The sequence below is a fragment of the Stenella coeruleoalba genome, assembly GCF_951394435.1.
Source record: "Stenella coeruleoalba genome assembly, chromosome: 6".
Taxonomy (NCBI): Eukaryota; Metazoa; Chordata; class Mammalia; order Artiodactyla; family Delphinidae; genus Stenella; species Stenella coeruleoalba.
Genome location: NC_137151.1, coordinates 1,480,746 through 1,504,155, shown reverse-complemented (window position 1 = coordinate 1,504,155; position 23,410 = coordinate 1,480,746). Strand labels below are relative to the sequence as shown.

The 23,410-nt window shown below is 38.3% G+C and overlaps 1 protein-coding gene across 1 annotated transcript in view; it reads right to left on the bottom strand.

Annotated features, from left to right (window-relative positions):
* Nucleotides 1–1,405: 1,405 nt before the first annotated feature.
* EPB41L5 (erythrocyte membrane protein band 4.1 like 5) overlaps nucleotides 1,406–23,410 on the bottom strand; it is a 68,394-nt gene continuing 46,389 nt past the window's right edge. The window contains 8 exon segments of the mRNA XM_079923493.1: nucleotides 1,406–4,373; nucleotides 4,376–4,392; nucleotides 7,748–7,863; nucleotides 8,289–8,331; nucleotides 14,082–14,100; nucleotides 15,188–15,294; nucleotides 16,892–17,061; nucleotides 21,699–21,768. Of these exon segments, the coding sequence (XP_079779619.1) occupies nucleotides 4,213–4,373; nucleotides 4,376–4,392; nucleotides 7,748–7,863; nucleotides 8,289–8,331; nucleotides 14,082–14,100; nucleotides 15,188–15,294; nucleotides 16,892–17,061; nucleotides 21,699–21,768 (703 nt within the window). The 3' untranslated portion in view covers nucleotides 1,406–4,212.

The following is a 23,410-nucleotide window of genomic DNA, read 5'->3' as shown; positions in this document are numbered from 1 at the left end:
ATGAAGTTACGTAACACATCCTCCACATGCCTGTGTCCTAGTATCTTTACTACCACAGCAAATGTCAACTGAGCAAGACAAAATTCTCACCACGATTTCATGTGACTCAAGTAAAAGGTAATTTATATGACGAGAGGAGGAGAAATTTCTATGTTCTTGAGAAGGGGGAGCTGAGGAAGAATACCATACCTAAATTCACACGGTTCAACATCTAGAAAAGATCTGACAAGTCACATTTTATGCATGAGACAGACGCACATGGAGAGAGGGGTTTCCCCACCACAGAAGCATCTTCAAATTCTATCCCTTACATAGAAGCATCTCACAGGCAAGCATTCGCAACAATCCTGGAAGCAAGGTATAACTGACAGTGTGGTATAACGTGTATTAAAATATAAGAGGCGTGTGGGGCTAAAGGGATTAAATGTCATTAGCGCAAGGTGATTTTATTCTTGCAAATCATATAAGTCCTATGTACCAAAGATATAAAATAAATTAACGCAATGTGATACTATTTTCAAACCCGATACTCAAAGCCTAACATACAAAAAATCATGGTGTTTCCAAGCAATTAACGATGATTTACAAGTGAAGGGTCTGTTCTGACCAAGGCAGTTAAAGCATCATGGTTCAAACAATGACTACCCCACCATCAGAGCATGCTGCATTCACGTGGGACAACCATCTTCCCACTTTGCTCAGTTCGCAGCTGTGAGTACACATGGAAGCAAACGGGGTCAAAGCTGAGGATGAGTCTGCTCGTGTCTGTAAAGCCAGAGTCATTCCCACAAAACCCTTCTTCAGCCTAAAACCCCAAAGCACCACAGCCCCCAACTCCCCACCCCTGTCATCTATCTTCCTGTCTGGCAAGATGGAAAGATGAAACACATGACATCAGGACACATGAAAGTTATTAAGCAAGGTTACTAATCAAAATATTTTTTAGCATATCAACCAAGTAAATATGTAAAAATCTAGTAATTAAGAGAAACTTCCATAATTAAGATTTAGCTAATTGTTTTATCCTACAAAATAAGCTGTGTCCCTGCCCTCCATTCAGGAGATACTTCAGTTTTATAACCCTGACATGTTCACACGGCACCTTTACATCTTAGACAATCTTAACAATAAACAATGACCCAAGTGTTATAACTAATAACATTTTCTGGGTCAATGCTTTAATTAAAAAGCTCTCCCCTTGGGCTTCCCTGGTGGCGCAGTGCTTGAGAGTCCGCCTGCCGATGCAGGGGACACGGGTTCATGCCCTGGTCCGGGAAGATCCCACATGCCGCGGAGTGGCTGGGCCCGTGAGCCATGGCCGCTGAGCCTGCGCGTCCAGAGCCTGTGCTCCGCAACGGGAGAGGCCAAAACAATGAGGCCCGCGTACCGCAAAAAAAAAAAAAAAAAAAAAAAAAAAAAGCTCTTCCCTTAAAAAATTATTTGAATTATACTGATATTACAATATTTGTATATTGGTTGCTTTTTAACATATTGAGATATACATAACAGGACAAATAAAGTTTGTTTTTCTCTGTAAATTCATTTAGAAGCATATCTATGATTACCCTATCAACATCAGAAGGTTAGATTATACTTAGGGATGGGTAAATGCCTTAGAAGTGTTTTTACCATCAAAAGAAATAATGATCTTAACATTATTTTCGTATGTATTTTCGTGTGTGAAGTGTGAAGGTGACTAACTTTGCTGTTTCTATAAGTTTCTCTGTCTATAAAAATGCAGTTGAAACATAGTCAACTTAATTCAAGATGTTAAAATTAATTATGTTAAGTTAGCCAAAGCACTGAAGTGAATCACATGATCCTAGCATTCTAGGCTGATGGCTCCCTCGGATCAAAAGGATAGTAAATAACCAAGTAAGGTGCTTCTGGGGTATATTAGGTCCCTAATCAAGAATGTGTGATCACTGACCCTTTAGGCAGAATAAAATGCAGAGTATAAACAGATTGGTGATAGTTCACTTAATTTATGTTGAGCCACCTGTAAATTCTTCATACCTCTGGAAATAACGTGTATATCCATCTTGAAAATACCAGTAGCAACAAGTATTCCTAATATTTGCTATGAAGTCCTGGAGCATAGGAACTTGTATAAAGTAGACAAGTTTGACTCTACACCATCCAGGCTTAGCCCTTTTCTCCCCCCACCCTTGCTGCCATCTTGCCCCATCACCCTTCCAACCCAGTTTCTACCATCAGGAATTTACAAATAAACTATTTTATAACAAGGTTTTCAAACAAAGAAAAACCGTGATATGATTCTCCCATCACTTAAATGTAACAGTATCGATTAACTTAAATTCTAAGTATAGAAATGACCACTTTCCATATAAACGGGAAGAGCTTTACTCTGACAATCCTTCCATATTTCCCAAAGTTGAGATTCTGGTAAGACACATGTGTGGCACTGTATCAGCAGTTTGACCTTCAGGCTTCAAGATTAATGTTAAAGTGAGACAAGTCAAACTTTAGGACTTTCTAAGAGACCAGAAATCTGTGTTGTTATTATGCCTCTTTTACAGAAATAGTAAGATCTTAATCATATTCATACCCACGAAATCTTTTCTTGAATGGCATAAATCGGAGTTTCTGTGCTTAAAATGTTATGGTTCAAATTCCTTTAAGAAAGAAATCACCAGCGACAACACTTGACAATTAGCATCTGAGCTATGTAAAGTCTAAAATAATTATGAGGGGTACCATTAGTGGCCATTTGTAAGCACACTGTGATGATGGACTTGCAGAGGTAGGGAGCTGGACTATTTAAGATGTGTATCTGCTCATATTTAGATGCATTAAAGAATAATTATTACTGTGAGAAACTCAGATTGAAACCTGCCTATAAATTTCATCCCCTAAATATTACTTACTTCTGCTTACTTACGTCTTCTACTGACAAGTTGTAATGTATCTGCCACCAAGAGCCCAGTAATAAGGCCCTCTGAAACTTGACCTTTGTCTGGCAGAGACGTGTAAGACTGACCTCTGAGGTGCGCAGGACGGTAAACAGCTTACGTTGTCTATAAGGAAGCTTCATTATCTTGAAGTATTATGAATTCTCAGACTATAAAACACCTTCAAAGGACTATATATATAGTTTAAAAGCCTGAAAATTTTGTAAAAATTTTTCAAACTCTAAAAAGACAAAAGAACTGGTTCCCTTACATCATTTCCCATTACATCAGAAATATACTTCCTCCAGTTAATCTGCCCTATGAATTAAACCAAAGAGCTTGGACAATTACATTGGACAATTACATTCTGAAGTTCATAAAGGACCAAAAATAGTAACCTATGCAAAAGGTGAGAGTGATTACGTATTACAAGTGATATGGTTTTGGCTTCAGAATTTTATTTTAGAGGTTGTACGAGGCCAGATTACGAGGCTGTTTGCAAACCTGGGAAATCTATCAGACACATGAGATAAATGAAAAAAGTGAAAGACAAAAGTAAATACATGTTCCATCTTGTACAACCATTCAGTAGCAATATAACCATTCAGTTCACCACTGCTTATTCAGTTCATCATGCAGAAGTAACCATTCAGACTCCTCTCTCCATATGAGTCACATTCCTATGATTTCTAGATCTTCTGCTATTTTTAAAATACTAGTGTTTATTAAAAAGTAAGTTCTTAATTTAAAATTACATTAATTAAAATTATAGAATCTTAGGCACTTAACTGAAATTAAGGCCTGAGTCACTTCAGAAATATTAAAAATAGTGTATCAGAGCAGTTTTATAAAAATATCACCAGAGGCCGATGCATCAGGCCTCGACATGCTTCCTTTTGTGTGTGATTTCAGCGTCTGATTCTGCTAACCTCGATCTATTGGCACGGCATGGGGTGGGGGTGATAACGGGCAGCTTGTTCATAAACACAAACCTTCTCCTGAGACTTCTTCCGAGTGATGTGTTAACATGTTAAAATCACGAAAAACCTTTCCAAAATTATGATATACATACCCTTTGCAACACAGAAATATTTGTCATCATCACTGATGGCATATAGTGTCTTCAGATCCCTTTCCCTTTTAGAGAAGAATTCAATTACAAACAACACTATCCAACGAGTGATTCAGTATAAAATAACTTCTCCCAAATTTGCCTAATGTGATCGATCCTCTATAAGCGCTAGAAAATGTACACCATCAACTTGCACAACAGAGTCCCAAGGCCTGAGAGGCTCAACACTCATATGTCAGTCATGGCTGCAGGGCCAGGAAAATGAGCATCCTGCTGGACTCCTACATTCTTCACACTGTGCTCATGGACAAGGTCAGGGTAGTTTCTGTGTGCAGGCTGGGGTGCGGACAAGGCCCTTGTGTCCCACTGGCTTTCACCACGTTGACAGCGTCACCGGCAGCCGGGAGCCTGGATGGTTGGGTGGGAGGGGAGCACAGTTAGTGAGATGCAGGAAGAGGTGTGAGAGGTAAAAAAGAAGCAGGCTGTGTGACCAGCATGCACTGCTGCTACAAGGACGCCCCGGCACAGTGAGACGCTCAAGAACGACAAAGGGGAAAATCCACAAAGTCACGCGCCAATACGGAGACACGAATAAGCCATCAGAGTCAGTTAGGTGAGTGAAATAAAGAGGGACTCTCACAGAGAGCAAGACGCTCTGCATCTGTCCCTGATGTTGCTATAAAAATCAAAGGCAGAAATGCTGTCTGAGGTTCTAAAGACAAGAAAAAATACTTATTATCTACTTGATTCAAGTATTTGAAAGGACAATTCTTCATTAGGACAAAGCCAGATATAGAAAATGGCAATTGTGAAAAGTTATTTCCCTGATCAACTGACTTCACAGAACTGAAATCCAGGAAACAAAATTCAGAAAGAGCATTAAAAAAAATCTCCCCTCACAGCAGAGGCCATGTAATTTGACATCAATGTTTCCAATTAACAATGGAGAAACATTGTTCCTTCCCTAATGCATGAAATTCAACAGGTACAGATAATGTGATGAGATTAAGCTCCTCCAGGAGAGTTTAGTGAGCATCTTAGATACCTTTTCTCACAGCTTTAAACAGGCCTATTGAAGTAAGAGGGACACATGCACACAAGCAGTTTCTGGTTAGAAATCATCAGAGTCCTCCAGTAGAAAGAAAACATTTGCCTAGGTTTTGTGACGTGACAAAAAGGGCAGCACATATTTAAGATAACTACAAAGGAAAAAAACATCACCCCAATTATAAAAATGTCTAAGAATAGACATTCTCTTCAACCAAAACATGAATCTTCACCTTTTTTCCTTAAGGAAACTGAAAATAAATTAGCTAAAAGGTTTTCAGAACAAACTTGGAAGCTTCTTTTTTTTTACAATAAAATTATCATCTTTCCTTCAACTGAAATACAAGCTATTCATCAGATCTAACCCATAAAACTCACAACCTTCAATATAGGGTCTCTGAAAATTTAGAAAGTTAAATTAGGTTTATGCTCTCCCCTACATATGCAAGCTTTTCCAAATACTATTCAGTTTTTGTTTATAAATAGTTTATAGATTTAAAATACATTAATTCTCAAAAGATAGCTTAAATATTGGATAATTCTAGGTTACTGACATACCAAATCATTCACTGAAATAATGGTGTCATTTAGAAGATGGCAAGAAAAAGCTAAAGAACCGAACAGGGAGTAGGTTTAGACTAAACTGGTTAAAAGTTATCTGCCAGAAATAGAATTGTCCACTATTCTGCCCAACTGTCCAAACCTAGGGAGCATTTCCAAATTTTATTAATGTACCACTTTCTAAAGGAGGACTGTTATAATTCATGTGAAAGTATTAATAAGAATCAAACCATGCAGAAACAAAGGCTGAAACGCAGAATGCATGTTAGGTTAAGGCTGGGGAACCCGTCAGCTCCGAGACAGGCCAGCTCCGTACTCAGTCCCATGCCTGCTGCCACACACTGAGGCTGCCTGGGCCTGAGGGTCACCATTTTGCTCCATTTCCACAAAGGAGGCCTCAGTACAATGACATAAAGAAGGACATACAGCTCCAAATTTTTCATTTTTCTTGAAATTCAATACTCTTAGATTCAGCATTCTCTCTTTATATAGGCTGCATCAAAGGAACTGAGTAATGCCTAAATATGTACCAATTAAAACTGGAAAACTAAAAAGATTTAGTGTCATAATACAGATGCAAACAAAACGAGACTCTCATTCCATATTAATCTAAGAGGTAAGCACATATTAAATGAGCTCTTTTTTAGTTGAAGTTTCAGCTCTATGTCTCCTTGCCAATAAGACTTGGTGGTAACATTACTGGAGCTGCGTCTTCAGTAGAAACTGAAAACACTGTTCTTAATGGCTTAAAAAAATAAAGACTAAAATGTGACATTCAGAAGCCTCACTGCTTATACTTTAAGCGTGTGCCCACATGCACACACACACACACACACACTACCCCCACCACACTCTCAAGGAGAAAGGGCAAAAAGAGGATAATGGAAAACAGGAGGGGAGGGAAGAGAGAGGATAACAGAAAACGGGGGTGCGAGGAAAAAAGAGGATAACGGAAAATGGGGGGGGAGGGAAAAAAGAGGAAAACGGGGGGGGGGGGTGGGAGGAAAAAAGAGGATAACGGAAAACCCGGGGTGGGGGAGGGAAAAAAGCGGATAACGGAAAACGGGGGTGCGAGGAAAAAAAGAGGATAATGGAAAACCCGGGGTGGGGGCGGCGGTGGGAGGGGAAAAAGAGGATAACGGAAAACACGGTGGGGGGAGGGAAAAACGAGGATAACGGAAAACAAGGTGGGGAATCCCCTCCATCTTAGAAACTCATCAAGTTATTTGGAACTGAAGTAAAAATATGCCCAATCATCAAAAGCAAAGCACCTTGCAGTTAGTTAAGCCAAAATAATAGTGAAAAACAATTACATAGCAAAGACTGAAAATAATCACCAACCACTGTTGACCCACCACCATGAAGGAAGAGCTGGTTGCACAGAAAGCTGACCCAAACCTTGAGATCACCACAGAAACTCATTAGATTTCAGGTACTACACAAACTAAGAGCAAGAGAAAAAGAAAAAAATCCTATGAATTATCAAAGTTCATTTCATAAACAGACACAAAACTTGAACAGATGATGCAACCGACATGACCATTCAATCAAATAATTCCCCAGCAGCCCCCAAGCCACATACATTTGGGAAACGATGAACCCCACTGATTAACCCCAATAAGCCACAAAGTATCCATATTTGTGCACTATTAGTCTAAAAAAAGACCCTGGGAATCTAAACAAATGAAGTATCTTCTCTGTCATTAGATTATTTCTCCCCGCCCCCACAGTGGAGTATTTCCTGCTTTGTTTCATTGGACTATAATCACATTTCTGTTTTGGCTTTATCTTCAGTCTTTAATGAAGAAGACACACCCAAAGCAGTAGCATCGTGTAACGAATACATTGCCCTTAGGGGTCTGGGAAAAGGCCCTACCGACTAGCACTGAAGTCCTTTCCAACAGAGAAGCGCCACCACTCCCAGCTCATGCTAACCAGAGTCGGGGGGCTGTCTGATGTGCCTCATTTAGACGACTGTCTCCTTGCTTCACCCACAGCCTTACTTATCCCAACGTGACAGCTCCATAACGTGCTTCTTTTCAGCTTACAAATATGAATAATTTGCTTTCAATCATATTTAAAGTACTCTACAGCCGGGGATTCAAAACGCCCTTAGGCAAGCAGTGTTTAATTTTGGCTCAATGAGTGAACAAACCATTTCTTGTCATGCTGGTCTGCTCCGGGACTCCTTGGAAGATTCTCAACTTGCACGAGCAAAGGACCAGAGGGAACGGAAGGAATCACAGGCACAGTGGATCTCACACCCCAAGCCTTTGGACACAAATTATAAAAATCATCTATTCTGCCTAGATAAAAGATCTCTTCACCACTAAATGGAACATTAAAATGGAATACTATCTACATAGTGAACAGATATAATAGTAAAGAGAGCAAAAAACAAATGCTTGAATGTTATATACCATCCTTGGGGTAGATAATAATCTAACTGAATATCAGTATTTTATTTATTTTACAGGGACAGAAAATGTTTCATTATAACATTATACCTGTTCTATGGTAACATCTTAGAATAAAATAACAGGTCACACATTACTGAGCTATTTTACAGATAAGAAAACGAAAATGCACAGAACTTTCCCGAGATTATACCACTAAGAAAATTCAACTAATAATACTATTGTTTGTCATAATTAACTACACTGTTCCAGTGCTTTAGAAGCTCAATATTGTCTTACCTGTCGGGAGCCATTACTCTGAGCTGAAACATTACTGTGAACACTGTAATGGGGGAAAAAAATAAAGAAAAAATTACCGTGGGTACCTAAAACTAAGAATGTAAGATGTCCAGAAAACATCTGCTTTTACAGGCAAATACTTGCTTTTCTGCTCATTTGCTATTTCCATATACCTATATTTTACTTGTGCTTTAGATATATACTTCACTACTAATCTTGTTTATTCATTGGACAACATCTGTCAAAGACAACAAAATAAAACCAACAGCACAAATGATCCCTTAAATTCAAGGCATTCGGCACAAACACCCACATAACCTTACCCATCACTTCTTTTATATATCCCTACCCTCTCAAGATTTTCTGGTGTCAGCAGTAGCTTAGCATTTTATAACTCAAAAGGCCTTAGTATAAACTTAAAGTTAGAAACTTCTCTGCATACTCTTCTCCTCCAAATGATTTAAAAGATGTTTTAAAATTTTTAGTTTAGGCTGCACTCATTCCTCCCCCACTCCCGCAAAAAAGCACTTTAAAAACTCAGCATATAATGCAACAAAATAAATAGAAACAAACCTCAGAACAACTAAAAAAAAGAACAAATATTCAATGAAATAAGAACTGAAAGATGAGATACTAAAACACAGAATAAGGCAAATAAAAGAGTTTACTGGCTTCAGACCTTCTAACATAAGCATAACTAGTATCCTGAGGTAAAAAATTCAACTAAGGTAACTGAAAATATATTCAATGTTATAAAAAAATTCCTTGACAGTGAGAAAATAATCTACAGATTTAGCAAGAAGGGAGATGAGATACAGAATTAAATGCATTCAATTCCTTATTGTTATATTACTGACTTCCAACGATAAGGAGAGAATACTTCAGGTACCCTAAGGAGATTTACCAGCACATCACTGCCAGCATCAGGTTGGCACAGAATTCTCCATGGCAACACTCAAAGAACACTATACCCAGACAAGACGTCATTCTAGTAAAAGGAAATGGGCAAAGCTTCACAAACACAAAACAGACTGTGAATACAGGATCCAGGAGCCTTTCTTAGGGGAGTGAGAACAAAACAAAAGTATCTGATGATGAAAGACAACCAATTAAGAAAGAACTCAAGAATTAAGAGGCCTTGCTAAAAGGCTGGCTGAGAAGGAGTAACCCATTCTACACACCCCCATTTTTTGTTAACCACATCTCTGTTACAAGTTAAGTCACCAGAATTTGCACCTCCACTACCTGGGTTCTAATTCAAACCGCGCCACTAGCTCTGCTCTCTGAACCGCAGTTTCCTCACTCACATGGGACTCGCATTAGGGGATCGAATAAATGTTAGCAAAGCACAAAGAACAATGACAAATAAAACTAACCAACGACGAAATCTTTAAAAACACATCTTGTTTAGTGTAGCTCTGTTGCCAAGGCTGGTGTAAAGAATATACCTATCCGGCACAATTTCTTTTACTAACCTTGTTGTTCTTCCCAGGATACACTGCTCTGTATTAAGTAACTCATAACCCCACATTAATGAAACCTCCTCCAACCTGCTTTGTACAGAAATTAGACTCATTATGCTATGGCCCCAGGGGTTACGCTCTGAAGCTTCTCCTTGAACTGGGAATAAGTCCAGTAGGTGATAAGCAGAAGATGAAGAATAACATGAGAAAAAAGCGCTGATGATAAGTGATGATCACCGGATTCTAGCTCCCTGTTCTAAAACAATTTGAAACGCAGGAAGCACTATTTTCTCATAATTACACTTATTCTTTCACTTCCACTAATATGAAGGGAACAAATACTTCCGTTACTGACCAGTCCAAGCTTCCCTTTTGAAGGACTGTCTGCAATAACGGACCCATTTTGCTCTTGCCCCCTCTATGCATCATCTCCTCCACCATTTCTTTTCCTCTCTCTTCTGTCTTCAAGACTGCCCACTAAGCCTGTACAAGAAGTACTAGTAAGTGAAAAGTGAACTGTCCTTTAAAATGTCACCTCTTTCTAAGATACTCTGTTAGTCAAGACTCACAGGGAGTAGTTAGAAAGAAATGAAAGAGTACAAGGAAAACTAACATCAGCCAATTTAAAAACCTGTTATTCAAGTAAGCACAGTACAAAGTCAAGAAGCTTTTTAGGTCAAATAGTTGTGCTTTTTCTAACAGTACCGTCTGCCATGGTTCACTGGAGCAAAACTGTTCATGTGAACAGAACTCTGAGGGCAGGAGTGAAAGGGCATTCCTGCCAGTGCAAGCTCAGGTTCTCTCAAGCAATGTTAGGGGCAGGGCTCAATAACCTTCAGGAGAGTGGGTCCCCCTGTGAACGTCATTCCTAAAAATTATTCTAACTAAAAAATAATAAAGGATCATTGCTTAAATACTCCATTTTTGCTGTGTTTTAAAGAGCCAAAAAGCATCACTCAAGAAGACACAATAAAATTTACTTATTAAAGTTAAAGTAATCTCAATGCTAGGAGATTATATAGTCAGTCATACTCACTCTTTGGTCAGAAATCTGTATTTCAAAAAAATTTAAAGGAGGACAAACTTTTGCAAATAAAAGCCTTAATTTTTCAACTACGTATCATCGCTTGAATGCTTTGTTTACATTTCTGCTAACTTCATCAGGGAATCTTCTTCACTTTAAGCTCTAACATTCTGTCCCAGCCTCCTTTTCAGGAAAACAAGACATAATTCATTAAACAAACAAATAAAATACTTTAAAATATACAGAACCCCTCTAACATTTCTCCACCATTCTTCTTAAAAGCACAGTTTAAAAATTAACTCCAAGAAAAATTATAGTGTATAGCCCAGAAAAGGCAGAAAATTTTGTTTTTTACCTAATTAAAAATTCACGGAACTTCCCCCGTGACACAGGAAGAATCCACCTGCCAATGCAGGGGATGTGGGTTCAAGCCCTGGTCCAGGAAGATCCCACATGCCGCGGTGCAAAGAAGCCCGTGCGCCACAACTACTGAGCCTGCGTTCTAGAGCCCGCGAGCCATGACTACTGAGCCTGCGCATCACAACTGCTGAAGCCCGAGCGCATAGAGCCCATGCTCTGCAACAAGAGAAGCCACCGCAGTGAGAAGCCCATGCACCACAATGAACAGTAGCCCCAACTCGCCGCAACTAGAGAAAGCCCGCACGCAGCAACGAAGACCCAATGCAGCCAAAAATAAATAAATAAATAAGTAAATTTAAAAATACAATAAAAATAAAAATTCACGATGGACAGAATCCCTCACACTTCCTCTCTCCTCTACCCACTTATTTATTTTTAACAGCTTCCTGACCGCTAAAGGGACTTCAGGGGAATCCTTACTCAAAAAGCAGAGTGATTTTGTGATTAAGTCACTAATCACAGCCTGGCTTTAATGGCTCTCTAAGTGGAAAAAAACCCAAAACTGAATAGGACACCTCCAGCTGAGGCTCACCCTACTCAGTACCCAAAACAAACGACTTCTCCTTTTGAAGAAGCTCTAGTTATACTGACACATCTCCATATAGGAGTGTAGACACTGTTTTAACAAAAACTAGATTTGTGAGTATGTCTTGAATCTCACAGTTTACCAGGCATTCCAGGAGGCTCTGGTACAACAGTGGTTGAGAAGCATTACGTGAAACTCCACACTGTGATATACACTATTAATACTGATTCATCAGAAGGAGGACTTGGACAACAGTGACTGCAGGACAACAGCAGACCCTCTCCCCAGCAAAACAAACACGTAGCTGCTGAAAATTATTCTTCAAAAAAATCATTAAAAGGCATACATCAAGTGGAGAAACATTTATTTAAGAAAATCTAGTAACTTTTAAAAAATCTGATCTAAAAAAACAAAACAAAAAAGTTACTAGAGAATGAGAGGAACATTTTTTTGTGATAAAATAATTATAAACAATACATGCACCTAACAAAAAGCCCCAAATACATGAAGCACAAAGAATTGAAGGAAGAAACAGACAACCGAACAACAATAATTGGAGACTTCAATAGTCCACACTAAATAATGGAGAGAACTAAGTCAAGACCCGTGATGAAACAGAAGTGAACAACAGTAAAAACCAAGCAGACCTAACAGACATTCATAGGACATGACACTCAACAGCAGAACAGACATTCTTCTCAATTGCACATGGAACATTTTCCAAGATGAACTACATGCTGGGACATAAAAGAGGCCTCAATAACTGTAAAGGGATCAAAGTCATGTGAAGTACATTCTCTAACCACAATGGAATAAATTACAACAAACAAAAAAAAGGGGAGAGGGGAAAATTTAAGCTACAAACGTCGAAATTAAGCAACACACTCCCAAGGAGCCAACGGGTCAAAGAAGAAATCACAAGAGAAATTAGAAAATAATTTGGGATGAATAAAAATGAAAATACAATATACTAAAACTTACGAAATATCATTAAAGTGGTGCTTGGAGAGAAATTAATAGCTATAAATGTTATATTAAAAAAGAATACAGGGCTTCCCTGGTGGCGCAGCGGTTGAGAGTCCGCCTGCCGATGCAGGGGACGCGGGTTCGTGCCCTGGTCCAGGAAGATCCCACATGCCGCGGAGCGGCTGGGCCCATGAGCCATGGCCGCTGAGCCTGCGCCTCCGGAGCCTGTGCTCCGCAAAGGGAGGGGCCACAGCAGTGAGAGGCCCGCGTACCACACACACAAAAAAAAGGAATACAGATCTCATATACTAATAAACCAATCTTCCACCTAACGACACTAGAAAAAGAAAACTAAACCTAAAGCAAGCAGAAGGAGTGAAATAATATACCAGAGAGAAAATTAATAAAATAGAAAATAGAGGAACAGATAAAATTGATGAAACCAAAAGCTGGTTCTTTGAAAAGGCCAACAAAACTGAAAAACCTTTACCTAGACTGACCAAGTGAAAAAGAAACTCAAATTACTAAAATCAGAAATGAATGAGGGGACATCACCACAAAGCTTATAGAAATAAGGAGGAAAAGAGAATAATATGAACAACTGTATGCCACAAATTAGATAACTTAGATAAAATGGACAAACTCTGGAGAGACACAAACTCCCAAACTGACTCAAGATAGAAAATGAAATATGAATAGATCTACAACAAGACACTGAACTGGAAATTTTAAAACTTGCCACAAATGAAGTCCAGGCAAGATGGCTTTAATGGTGAATTCTACCATACATTTAAAGAATTCTTTACAAAACCTTCCCCCAAAATAGAGAGAACCATTTCCCAACTCATTCTGTGAAGCCAGAATTACCCTGATACCAAAACCAGATGAAGACAGTACAAGAAAACTAGAGACCAGTGTCTTTGATGAATACAGACACACAAATCCACAACAAACCTAGTGAACCAAATCCAGCAACATGTAATATAAAGAAAGACTGTACACCATGACCAAGTGGGATTTCTCCCAGGAATAAAATGAACTGCTTGTGTACAAATCAACCTTTGTTCTCTGAGCTTCCTGTGTGCAAGGGCTACAGTTTATTCATCTTTATATCCTCAGTCACAGGCCAATAACAAACGTACAATATGTCATTCTCATTATGAATAGCACAGCCACCCAAGCCCACACTTTTTCTTTAAGCTGCTTTATTTTTCTTTCTGTCCATTTTACCCAGCATTATGATGTGTTTATCTGCTCCCTGCTAGATCCACCGTGCTCAGGGGCAAGTGAACACTGTGACAGACCTTCAACAGACATTGGTTCAATTAACGATGCAACTACAGAAACACTAAAACATTCGGTTTTCAATTCCTAAGTTGCAAGACATTACCCACCTGAGTTCTTCAGGTTTTCCTGTACTTGCCGACAGAAAAAAACAGAAAACATCCCATTAGATTTCCTCCAACATGGTAAACCGCTTTACTATTCACAAAAGTAAATCTTGACTCGTTGCTTTGTAAGCTGTTTCCCAGCTACAGATTTAAAAATCTTCACTTCACGAAGTGTTCTACGGCTCACGCCATTCAAGTAAATAATGACAATGATCTCCAATTTTTAAGGCAGGCAATAAAATGAGCATACGTTTAAAAAAACAGAACCATCTGCAAGCCTTTAGAGTGAGCTGACAGTGAAAAATCATCAGTGGAGTCTAGGAGGTAACTAAGGGTTTTAAACAAATTGAAATGGTTTCATTTATAGCTACACATTATTTAATTTATAGATACATCAAAAATTATAGCTATAAATCAGTTTTTTAAAAAACTGATACTGCCAACATCAGGTCACGGAAGTTGTTTTTGGAGAACTGGTGATGACTCTGACATTGGACATACTTAAAATTCAATCTGTATTTTAATACAAACTCAGATTTGAAACCAAACACAATTTTCAGCTTACTGGTCAAAGTAAACCATTCTCTGTATTACATAATTAAAGTAACAAACAGCAAGTAACATTTATGAATTTGGAAATGTCTATGTACCATGTACACTGATGATTAATATAAAAACTGTACTTAACAGAACCTTTAATATTATTATAATACATACAAAATAAAAAATTTATTCATCATATACAAATGTTTTAAAATATATCTGCGGGGATTTAACAGATTATTATGAATGAGATCTGGAAGTCAAAAACGGAGGGAAAATGTTGCTCTAGAGAAGAACTAAAATAGTAAGAACAAAAACTGAACACAAACTCAGCACAGTGTCAGAACTGGGGTTAGCATAAAGTCTGATCTCAGCAACAGTATAGGCAGTTTTCCCCCGTGTATTCTTAAAAACTGATTATGCTAGAACCAAATTCAGTAAAGAAGAGTACTTTAGTTGTCTGGAAAAGACTAAGAGGACCGAGGCAGCCTCCTCTCCAGCCAACAATACCAGCACAGGATGCACTGCCAGGAAGAATAGTCCTTTGAAACAGGGCTGCACTTCACCTTGCATTTGCAGAGTTCGTCGAGAATACCGTTTGCTGGGCCTCCTTTCAAAGGATGTTGATCTTCTTGCTTTATTGGTTTTTGTGGTCTGATACTCAGTTTTCCCACTAAAATAAATGAGGCATATTAACAGGAATAAGAGAATTTGAGGCCTACAGTAGTCAGATACACAAAAATGAGAGAAAGTCTACACTGAGGTTCTCCTCAAGAGAACCATCCTGAACTTCCTTCCTGAATGACCTATGAAAAACAGTGTTGACGTCTCTCTTTACCACACCATTCTTTCACTCTTTAGCCTTGTGTGAAAGATGCAACACAAATTATATTGTTTTTTCTTAATCATGCACATCACCTAAAAACATAATAAATTTGAAATATCTGTCGTTTTATGGAACTCCCTTCTCTTTCCCATCCACACTCCTCAATGCAAGATGTACAATTAACTCAAGATTTTCAGTTACTTTTTCTAACTGTGATATACTTTTCAGATCACTTTTCCAGAAATATTAAAACTATTGTCCTACTGACCTTCATTTCCATTTAAATTCTGCTAAGAAAACACCTCCCCACTTTTAATGTAAGTAGAATAGAAGCTCTCTTGCATGAACCCCACACACAGTGAAGATGCCACATTACTAATATCATCCATTCCTTCTTTAAATTACACTGACGATTCTTGTGACATGCCGAAAACTCACCATCAATAAGCTACTCTGAGGTAAACCAAAACATTTCTAACTTATGACCAACAAACAAGGAGTCTGTAAGAACAATGGAACGTCAGGTTTATAAGGACCAGAAATGTCATCCAGATTAATTTCCCAGTACTGCATCATACTCTTTTTCTACATGGTATCCAGCTGTTGGATGGAGACCCCTTAAAACTCTTGTTATGTGGATTTAAACTGGGGATTAATACATAAAGCAAACATCAATGTCCATCAACAGGTGAATGGATAAAGAAGATGTGGTATATATATATACACACACACACACACACAATGGCATATTACTCAGCCATAAAAAAGAATGAAATAATGCCATTTGCAGCAACATGGATGGAGCTGGTGGGTATTATGTAAGTGAAGTAAGTCAGACAGAGAATGACAAGTACTGTATGATATCGCTTACATGTGGAATCTAAACAATAAAATAAACTAGTGAATATAACAAAAAAGAAAAAGAGTCACACATACAGAGAACAAAAAAGTGGTTACTAGTGGGGAGGGGCACAATGCGGTAGAGGATTAAGAGGTACAAACTATTATGTATAAAATAAGTAAGCTTAACCAACATTTTATATAACTATAAATGGAATATAACATTCAAAAATTATAAATCACTATGCTGTACACCTAAAACTTACATGATATTGTAAATCAACTATACCTCAATAAAAAAAACTTTTTTAACTGGAAAAATTGTTAATTACTCCTTAAAAAAAAAGAATAAAGGAAGAAACAAAAACATCAGGAGGGATATGAAATCCATTACACCATTATAATATTCTCCTGTCTATTCAGGAAATTACAAACAATAACAATATGTACCACTTTTTCTTTTATTTTGGCCAATGGAAAACACTGGCAAACCACTTCACCTCTCTGTGCCCTAGTTTCCACATCTGTAAAATGAGAAGCTGGGCTAAATTTTCTGGCCCCTATGAAATAATGAAAGGCAGAGCAAGCAGCTATAAACATTCACCTGTATCTAAACCGCGACCCTAATCGAATAAATCCCGATCGGTGAGAACGCTTCTGGACAGGGCCTCGGAGGCGGAAGAAGGCGTGATGCTCCACAGCACACTTCCATAAATGTTTGCACGCTTTGGGGTGATCCAGTCTGAAGACAAACGTATGCTCCTGTTCTTTGCCCTGAGAAAGAAACGCATGTTAACAGAGGTAATTATTAGCTCCAATGGTCCTGTCCCCTCGCATTCAGCTATGAATACAAGCACAGCAAGAGCAAGAATCAAATAATAAAGCATCTAGTTTGCTCCCTGAGACTCTGACACTCTTTAGAGCTACTACATAAAACGGCAGAGTTAAAATCAAGCTGCCCATTTTCTCAGCCAATATAAAATTATTCCTATTTTCTCTCTACTTACATGATCTCATTTCTCAGAGACATAAAATGAGCCTCTATCTGCCATACTTCAGGATAAATGTATAATATAATTTAAAGGTTCATATAAGATCTGGCAACATACGTAACAGCCTTAAAAGTGGCCACATTCTTTATTATAGTAACCATACTCACAGGAATCTAATTACACTAGTTAACATTCATAGACACTCTTCTAAGAATTTCACATGAATTGCTTCAATGAGTAGATACTATCACTATCTCCGTTTCACAGATAAGAAAACTGAGGCTCAAGAAATTAAGCCCAATGTCACAAAGCTACTAAGAGAGGAAACCAGAATTTGAACCTAACCATTGGTCCAGAGCCTACCTTTGTAACCACTAAGCTATCCTGTATCTCTAGGGGAAAAGACTTTCTCAACACCAAAATTTACACCCAAAGGTTTTCTTCACAGTCTCAGTTATAATAGTAAAAACTGGCAGAAAACCCTAAATGTCCAAAACATGAGAAATGTAATAAAGTAAACAATGATATTATTTACAAACTATACAGAGAGATAAATGAATAAAAGATGAATGAACCAATGCAGTATTGTTTATTCATACTGCAGAATACTATACATGGGTTAAAGTGAATGAACTAGGTCTACCTGTTTAGGCAAAATAAGCAAGCTGCAAAAATAACCCCCACCCTAATACATATGTATATTATATATAATATATATGTAGATTTATAAAACATTCTACCACGTTTCATGATGTGGTTATATTTACAACAGGTTAGAAAACATGAGAATGATACCCTGCGAGAATGAGGAAGAAAGAGAGAAGCTATGGCTCAGACCTTAGCTGTATCAAACAGAACTTCTTGAATGAGACAAACAGCACACGACCCAACAGAAAAATCAACAACAGGCTTAAACACGCACTTCATTAGAAAGACTATCCAAACATCCAATAAATATATAAATAAGTGTTAAACTGAAGCAGTCGTCAGAGGAATGCAAACTAAAGCCACAAAATGATTCTACTACCAGAATGGGTAAAATGAGAATGAGAACTCCAAACACAAGGCAAAGAATAAACGGAACTCTCAGACACTCCGGGTGGGAGTGCAGCTGAGTGTGTAGACAGGCTGGCAAACAGCGTGGCGGCCTCCACAACAGCCAAACACACGCACATGCCAGGGCTCAGGGCAGCACTCTTCTTACTAGCCAAAAGTTAACAGCAACTCAAATGTCCATCAACAGCAGGATGGATAATACTAGTGTATTCACAAAACTGAATACTATGTAACAGCAGGAATGCGCCAACTATAACCACCTGCTGCAGCAGGGGTGAAAGCTCACAGCTACAGCCCTGAAATAATACAGAAGCAAGACACAAAGAGAACAGTCAGCCAGGTTTCATTTACATAAAGTCCAAAATATAAGCAAAAACTAACCTCTGGTCTTAAAGCCAGGCCAGGAGAGTGGTTGCCCTTGGGGAACTGTGCCTGTGGGGCGGAGCACAGGAGGAATTTAATTCTGCTGCGACTCTGTCCCCTCGCCCTGGTGCTGGCCACACAAGTGTACAGAAGAATCCAACACAAGCTGTGCGTTTATTTTTACACTTATCTGAATGAATGGCATACTTCAATGAAATTTACCAACAAAAACTACACATAGAAAAAACACGAGAAAATAGATAACCTCAAAACAGGGAAAACCCTGCTATGACACAAAACCCAGAAGCCATGAAAGATTAATAAATTCACCTATTTAAAATTTCTTAAAGTGCATGACAAAACCCACAATAAGCACTGTTGAAAGAAAAACAACTATTAGATAAAATATTTATAATGTCTGTGACAAAGGGCAAGACCTATAAGAAAAGAGCCAATAACCCAAAAGAAAAATGGGCAAAGGAATAGACAGTTTAGAAAAAAGGAACTCAAGTAACTCAAATGTATGAAGAGATGTTCAATATCACTCATAATAACAGAAATAACATGTAAACCTACAATGAAATTCCATTTTTTACCTTTCAGATACAAATGTGTTTAACTCCTTCTCAGGAAACAGGCCTGTACACTAAAAACTATGCAAGCTGGTAGGACCTCTCTATATCCAGGACAAATGCACATAACCATTCAACCCCACAAACCCCCTTCTAGGAAATTATCCTACAGTTACCTGCCAGTGTACAAATTAATTATATATAGTGAATAAAAGAGTGAATGTCAATTAATTGAGAACTGATGAAATAAATGAGAGTACACCATACACTAGAATACTATGCATTTTAGTTTGCTTTTTTGAGAATGAAGAACAACTTTAGGTACTGACGTAGAAAACATTCCAAGTTAGAACATGAAGTTTAAAAAGGATAAGTAGAGAACCCTGTATATAAGTATGGCAACCTCTGCATAAAAAAGAATTGAGGGGGACTTCCCTGGTGATGCTCCTGCTAATGCAGGGGACATGGGTTTGAGCCCTGGTCCAGGAAGATCCCACATGCTGTGGAGCAACTAAGCCCGTGCACCACGACTACTGAGCCTGCGTGTCTGGAGCCTGTGCTCTGCAACAAGAGAAGCCACCGCAATGAGAAGCCCGAGTACCACAATGAAGAGTAGCCCCCGCTCACCGCAAATAGAGAAAGCCCACGCGCAGCAACAAAGACCAAATGCAGCCAAAAATAAATAAATTAAATAAATAAATTTTAAAAAAAAGAATTGATATACACATTTGCTTATATGTATCCTCAAAAAGATATCCAAGAAGCTAATACCATATTAGATCAAATCTAAAATGCTATCAATTGTGAGATGCACAAGTATTTTATGACCCAGTAAGAACAGGTATCACCCATTAAATTATGACCATATTTTCTTATCACACAGAACTGTATTTTATTCTTCTTGAACGGTTCCTTTAGATTTACATACGAATATCATTTAATCGCATCTGTGCTTACATAAAAAGGAAAATATTTGTAAAATAGATTGCTTTTAGATGTGAAATCTGCCTCTTCTGAATCATTTTCAACTCGTTTGTTGATAACATAATGATCATCTGTGCCATCAAGAGATTTCTTTTTAAAATGCTCTCTTATTGTCTCTGATTTTCTTCCAACCCGTGTGATAGGGCAATCCTTTGCGTGCATCTCAGTAATATAACTTAAAACTTTCAAAAAACTTGTAACTGCTTCATCTAATTTTCAGGATCTTCTTTTTTTAGCTTCTGCTAAGTGGCACTACTCACACTTCACTGTGCAAACAAATCTTTTTAACATTTCCCCTATTTCCTTTTATTTGTATCCATCTATACGTATATTTCAAATGTATTACTTTGCATGCAGTAAAATTACTTTTTTAAAATTTACTCACAATTCTGTGGGTTTTGAAAATGCAGAGGATCATGCAACCACCACCAAAATCAGGATACAGAATAGTTCTCTCACCCCCCAAATTCCCCGTGCTGGTCCTTTGTAGTGAAGCATCTTCACACCGCCAGTCTCAAAGGATCAGTGAGCTATTCTCTATTCCTACAGGTTTGCCTTTCCTAGACTGTCATATAAATGGAATCATACAGTCATAATCTCTTGAGTTGGGCTTCATTTTTTATTATAAATTTATTTCATTTATTTATTTTTGGCTGCGTTGGGTCTTTGTTGCTGTGTGTGGACTTTCTCTAGTTGCAGCGAGCGGCGGCTACTCTTCCTTGTGGTGCACGGGCTTCTCATTGCAGTGGCTTCTCTTATTGGCAGAGCACCGGCTCTAGGCAGGCAGGCTTCAATAGTTGTGGCACACAGGCTCAGTAGTTGTGGCTCGCAGGCTCTAGAGCACAGGCTCAGTAGTTGTGGCGCATGGGCTTAGTTGCTCCGCGGCATGTGGGGTCTTCCCGGACCAGTGTCCCCTGCATTGGCAGGTGGATTCTGAACCACTGTGCCACCAGGGAAGCCCCGGCGGGAGGATTCTTAACCACCGGGTCACAAGGGAAGTCCTGAGTCGGGCTTCTTACACTTAGTATAATTCATCTGAGATGCATTCGTATTGTTATGAGTTTATCAATTAGGAACTAGATTTAACTGAAAAAAAGATAATCCTTAGTACAGAAGGCTTTATTAAAGAATTTATTAGGTAGATCTTTTTGATTATCTTTTTGATCAGGGACTAAAGCCATTTAAATATAAATTTTTATATATTTGAGATATATTGTCAACAAAGGAACAAGAGAAGTCTTTTATTTAATCTTTAACCTTAAAGACAGAAATCTATAGTTTTAGGATGGTATGACCTAAAGCAGGAAATTACTTAATTAAGTTATTAATTACACTAAGTTTCTGTTCTATGGCTCTATAAAACAACATGTGTTCCCCCTTTTAGAGCCTTAAGTTACCATATAACACAGTCACTGTTAACTATGTAATACAATATAATTCCTACCTGATCATCATCTTCTACAACCACCAAGGTTAGTTTATTCTTCTTAAAATCCAATCTGGTTATCTTGGGCCTATAACAATATGAGAGTAACAGCCGGATTTCAATAAATGTTCTCTGAATTTAAAAACTTTGTTGTTACTTCAAGCATATTAATCATCTAACTTCTGAATTGAAAGCTGGATAAGAGGGTAAACATAACCTGCACTGCCCAGCAAAAAAGTCTCCAATCTAAAAAATAGTTAAGGTAACAGAAAAAAAATTTTCAAAAGCAATACCTTTGGCAAAATTTCTGCTGCACATATGTAAGACATTAAAAATGTTAAGAAAAAAGAAAATGAAGATCTATCTATATATCATATATATTCATAGGCCCCTAACGACGGTGGAAGAGATTCTCCAAGCCTAATGTCACAGTAGCAGCACAGGAACTGGATATAGGAAAAACTATAAAGCTTTTTAAAAGGCATAAAAAAAAATTTACTGATCTTCAACTCTATTTTCTATAGCAATTTTGATTAAAGACATCTTTAATTTAAGAAATAAAAAATTTTTAAAACTTCACTCTATGGCCCACTTTCCATCTCCCACCTGTACAAAAATCCTAAGCAACCTACCGAACTTATCTCTGTACTTCTATGAACTGTGAATGTGAAAACAACATGACTCTCACTCTCACTAATTTTTAAATATAACTTATCTAAAATAGAATTGTAAAACAGAACTTGTTTACAAGAGCTGTACTAAAACAGTAAGTAAATAAAGAAGTATAACAGGAGGGGAGAATCTAGCATTTAAGTTTAACAGATACTTACACAGTGCCTAGTAAGTGTCGGGTACTCTACTAAGTGTTTTACATGTATTAATTCAATTGATTCTTATGAGGTAGTACAAATGATGCTTTCCTTATCTCTCTACCTGGAGCGTTCTCTGGCCATGAAGGATGCTCCACCTGCCCAGTGGGCAAGCTGGAAGGCTCAGAGAGTTCACACTTAAGGACTAGAGAAATACATAACACAGCTTTCTCACCCAAGGGACAAGTATAAAGGTGTTACACTCAAGTGTCCCAGGGAATCTCTAGGAGGTACAAAAAAAATGAAATACTATCTTCACCTTTCTGAGGGAAAATAATTTTCACCCTAAAATTCCATTCTCAGCCCAGTTATCAAGAAAGCATAAGAGAAGAATAAACCATTTTAAGGCATCGAAGGATTCAAATAATTTACCTCGTACACCCTTTTCTTAGGCATTACTTAAGGATGTATCAGAAAAACAGAAGGAAAGACAAGAAAATATGGAAGACGACACAGATTCATAACTGAGAAAATGGGAAAACAAAGTCCCAAGATAAAACCTGGAGAGCAGCCTGGAAGAGTCAACAGTTCCAACTGGAAAAGAGTCAGCTCAGGCAACCCCGGAGGATTTGAAAAAACTCAAGGAGACAAAGGCAGGTCATTTAAAGAGATGTGTGGGGTGCATGAGAGCCAAGAGCTCCAGGAAAACAAGGGAAACATAATCCCAGTTGCGAGTTCAAGGATTTCAGGGCTGATGAAGAAAAAGACGGGAGCAGGAGACAGCAGCACTGAACAGCGGGGCTCTGCTGAGGGGTCCCTTCAGGCCGCAGACCTTCCAGAGGAAGCGGCCCAGGGCTCCCACCTGGGAGGGGAGGAGGGTAAGGGAACTCCCAGGAGGGAGGAAGACCAGAGAGGCAGGGG